We start from the raw sequence: 4,010 nt of genomic DNA on the forward strand, positions 1-4,010 counted from the left end.
GGGGGTTAGCCCCAGGCTCTGGGTGGTGGCAGAGGGGCTGGCTGGGGTACAAGGATGCTGAAAGTGTGGAGTTGTATAACAAGGTTGGCAGGCAGGAGGAGTCTGGCTCCCAGCTGCCTGGGCTGACTGAGTTCAATTTACACCCATGGTGAGCATCTACACGTGCATTTAAACATAGTACTGTTGGGGTAATTTCCTATCTCACTGCAGCGTTAATTAGTTTGGTGCAGCCTAACACCAGTGCACATGTAGATGGTGATGCTTTTTTTCTGCAGCTAATTAGTCTACTCCAAAATTAAATGCATGTATAGATGCAGCCATCCTGTATTAGTTTCCCTCCACCTTTTGCTTTACTGTGTACCCATGGACCAACCTCAGTCCTAGCAGTGCTGGTTTATGCCGTAACATGGGAATCATTCCTTACAAAGAGAGATATTGAGTAAGTTGCCCAGGGCAGAAAAAGCTGGTGGGCTTCTCCATTTCTCAATTCTTTATGCTTCTCTGCTCATTAAGAAACAGTTACGTCCCCTCTCTTCTACCAGCTCCCTTCATTCCAAGAAGCATCCCTGAATACACTTCTGATTCCTTCTTCTCATTAATCCTGGACTGGAAACACTAAGAGAAATAAAAAATGGCTCTAAATAAAATAACCTCCAGTGAGGATCCAACCAAGTCTATCTGATGGGAGCTATTGGAGAAATTCTAGGAAGAGACTTGTCTTTCTTAATTTCTGACATTGTTTAAGGAGAGTTAGTCTGGTAGTCAGAGCAGGATTTGAGAGACAGGAGTTCTGGGGTCACTTCTGGCTCTGTAAACAGAACAGTACTGAGAAAGAAGCAAAATACCTACTACACAGAGGTACTCAGATGCTTGTTTAATGGTAATGAAGGACATAAATATTCTTAGAAGAAAATGTAAATAATTATTAGGACTAATATTTATTGTGGAGTATTTTATGAAGCTTCCTACTATAGAGTGGAAGAGCTCAATTTCTATGGAACTTTAAAAATGACTGAAGACAATGTCTTGGGGTAACAGGTTTAGGTGCAGGACATACAGAACAGCTTCCCAAAAGAGGAGCAGGAAATTGCTTTTCTAGTTTTTTTATACTTGTTTGCTCTGTGAGTAGTCTTGCCCATTTCCTTTATCTGTTGTAAATCACCTCAACAGAGTGCAGATACAGGAAAAGTGGCTGCTTTCTTAAATTGGACCTATAAGCATACTCTGATATTCCATAAAACACAATATGTATGTTCTGAAATAAAAGTGAATGTGGAAGGTTTTCTTCTGGGTACTTGTCAAAACTGGTCCAAAACTGAAGAAAATTACATGAAATATATCGAACAGAGGCTGGCTGATGCTTTAGTAAAAACCTCCGTATCTCTTCACTGATATTCGCTAGAGCTGTGACCCTCACTTGAAACTATATTAGGAAACACACTGCTAGGGAGATTAAGACCTGTTCCTAAAACTCCTCTAAATTAATGAGAATTTCTTCAATGGCTTTTGAATCAGGTTTCTGGTGATGTGCCCAATTTGGGGAGGAATTGTAGGATTTATTTTCACTCAGATTTTTGTTCACACTAACTCAGGAGAATTAAACATTCATGAAGGTATCTGCTCCCCCCTGCACCCCCTTTTTCCATTGATTCTTCTATTCAGTTTTCCTAAACCTGATATAAAGTATTTTAAAAACGTCAAAATATGAGAAAAGCTAAGTATTTATTTTTTCCTGTATTGGAAAGTAAGTTGCATCAAATACTTAATGATGTACAACTAGAAACACATGTTAAGCTTATAAGCAACTACAAAATAGAAAATACAACCAATTACGTTTTTGGTTAACCACCTGGATTGCTTTTCGTTCTTCTGCGATTGCATGAGTAAAACAGACTTTCATTTTTATATTGACATTACTTCAATCAGAAAGCAGAGTTTATTGGTTTATATGTGCATCTCTTTCTACTGCCTGACACCTTCTTCTTGCCAGAGTTATCAATTCATGGGAAACTTGAAAGGCTGCATTTTTATTGGCAGTGTATTTTTATTTATTAATTTATTTTTACTCAAGGGAAGTAGATTTCCTAAAGAAATATCACAGCTGCAACAAAATACCAGGAAACAACTGACCAAACAGTGCATATAAAATTTTAAGTGAACAAATTAAAAACAATACCGGCTAATTAAAAAGTACCAATGGGAAGTCCAAACATTTGAAAATTCAATTAAAAAAGCTCTGGCACCCTTCTGACATGGATAAAGTTGGCATTTTCTGAACAGCAGTCTTCTCACCTGTCTCGGTGAGATCTCAGGATCCCACGGTGGATGGATTGTTTTCATACATTGCAATGTTCTTAATTAATGTAAAAACACTAACAATAGACTATTGTATGCATCCAGCCACTTTTTATGAGCATGTTTTGTTTTTTTTCATTTCCTACAAATAAAACAAGGCGTAGGCTTATACTCACTATCACCATCACATTCCAATTTATATTAAATTTCTTTAATTTGTAACTTCTATTTTGAGTATTTTTCTCTCTCTCCATTTTTAGAGCCCACCTCCTCATTTCCATAGAATTAGTGCTTCATTAATGCAAGCCCAGAGGGTGGAAGCCACAAGATGCGAGGTCCAGGAGAAGCATGACGAAGAATACAAGAAAGCTCTGGTAGCCATCAAGAACCGTTTGAGAGAAATGGAGGGTCCTGATATCAAGGAAAGTCTCCAAGAGCAGATACGCCAATGGTTCATTGAGTGCCGGTAAGAAGAAAAAACACATTTACCACTGCAGACACTGTATTAGTGCCAGAAGGCTAGACTGTACTTTCCTTACAGTGAGTAGTTTCTCATTCTCCAGTAGTTCAACTGGGAACAGAGGTACTACTCAGAAGTAATGGCAGAATCAGGCCCAGAAAGATTAAACTCAGAATGTATTTAAATAACATTTAATTTCATCTTTTACTTTTATAAGAGGTTATGAGGAAACAGTTATCCCTGCTTGATATAGAAAACTGATGTACAACCTTTTTGACAAGTGTGCTACAAGTCCAAAGTATAAGGTAATGCCAATCTGAATGATCAGCTGCTGCTGTTACCCAGTGCAGCTGAATCTTGTTACCACGTGAGGTAGCAACACAGAATTTGCCTCCCACAGTGCCGAACTCTCAAATTGGCACTGGCCCCCCAACTCCCACTCCCTGCTGCTTTCCAGTGTTGCTCCAATCTGCACCCCTTCCCTGACTCTGACTCACACCCTGGCTTCCGGTGCACCCTTTAACTCAGCACCTGAGGCTCACTTAGAAAACATACCAGCTGATATAGAGGATTCGTGAGGTACTGAGAAACCTCCCAGCTGATAAAGAAATACAGATTTGCCACAGTTTATCAAGTCACTGACAATGAGGTCCAGTTCTAGCCAGAATGAAAATTCACTCGGTTTCAATTCTGCAAACACTAGCACATTTCATTTTACTTACATCATTAGTCCTTTGATTTCAGTGGACCTTTGTCATGTTAAGCACATATGTGTAAGTTCAGGCTACTGATACACAAGAATCTCTGAGCAATTTTCACTCAGACAAGTAGTCCTGGGCTGACGAAATTCTACACTTTAAGCGAGGGCTGGACAATTATTTTGGCTGGAGGGCTGCTTTATGAGTTTTGATGAGCTATCGAGGGCTGCAAGGGCAGCTCTGCCCCTTGATGGGTGCTCTGCCTCCTGGTGCTACCAAGGGACCAGAAGTCCTGCCCCTGGGCCCTTGACCTTTGCCACCAAAAGTCCCTCCCCTTGCCCCAGAAGTACTCCTTTTGGGAGGAGGGTTGCCATCTTGAAACCAGAAAAAAAAATAAATCATATACTAAAAAAAAAAATCAAACATCTACAATAACTTATTTTAATTTTATGTAAAAATATATTTTTATCCTGATTTATGTGCGTTTGCATAGTGTATCTAGAGGTGATTAGAGACTATTGCATAATAGCTCAAAATACAGTCTTACTCTTGTATAT

The 4,010-nt window shown here is 39.4% G+C and overlaps 1 protein-coding gene and 1 long non-coding RNA gene across 3 annotated transcripts in view; one reads left to right on the top strand and one right to left on the bottom strand.

Moving 5' to 3' along the window:
• Positions 1 to 4,010, top strand: part of IQCA1 (IQ motif containing with AAA domain 1) — a 228,767-nt gene that overhangs the window by 51,555 nt on the left and 173,202 nt on the right. The window contains exon 6 of the mRNA XM_019523351.1: positions 2,556 to 2,761. Within this exon, the coding sequence (XP_019378896.1) occupies positions 2,556 to 2,761 (206 nt within the window). The remainder of the gene's footprint in view (positions 1 to 2,555; positions 2,762 to 4,010) is intronic.
• The window catches only part of LOC109301949, a 98,555-nt gene that overhangs the window by 21,428 nt on the left and 73,117 nt on the right, over positions 1 to 4,010 (bottom strand). Inside the window, exon 4 of one of the 2 annotated variants that reach the window (XR_002098669.1) lies at positions 1,704 to 2,437. The exons of the other annotated variant lie outside the window; for it this stretch is intronic. This is a non-coding gene — a long non-coding RNA (uncharacterized LOC109301949). Of the gene's footprint in view, positions 1 to 1,703; positions 2,438 to 4,010 lie in introns of those variants that run through there. 2 annotated transcript variants of the gene reach the window in all.

The sequence above is a fragment of the Gavialis gangeticus genome, unplaced genomic scaffold (assembly GCF_001723915.1).
Source record: "Gavialis gangeticus isolate Ggan-Ray unplaced genomic scaffold, GavGan_comp1, whole genome shotgun sequence".
Classification (NCBI taxonomy): Eukaryota; Metazoa; Chordata; order Crocodylia; family Gavialidae; genus Gavialis; species Gavialis gangeticus.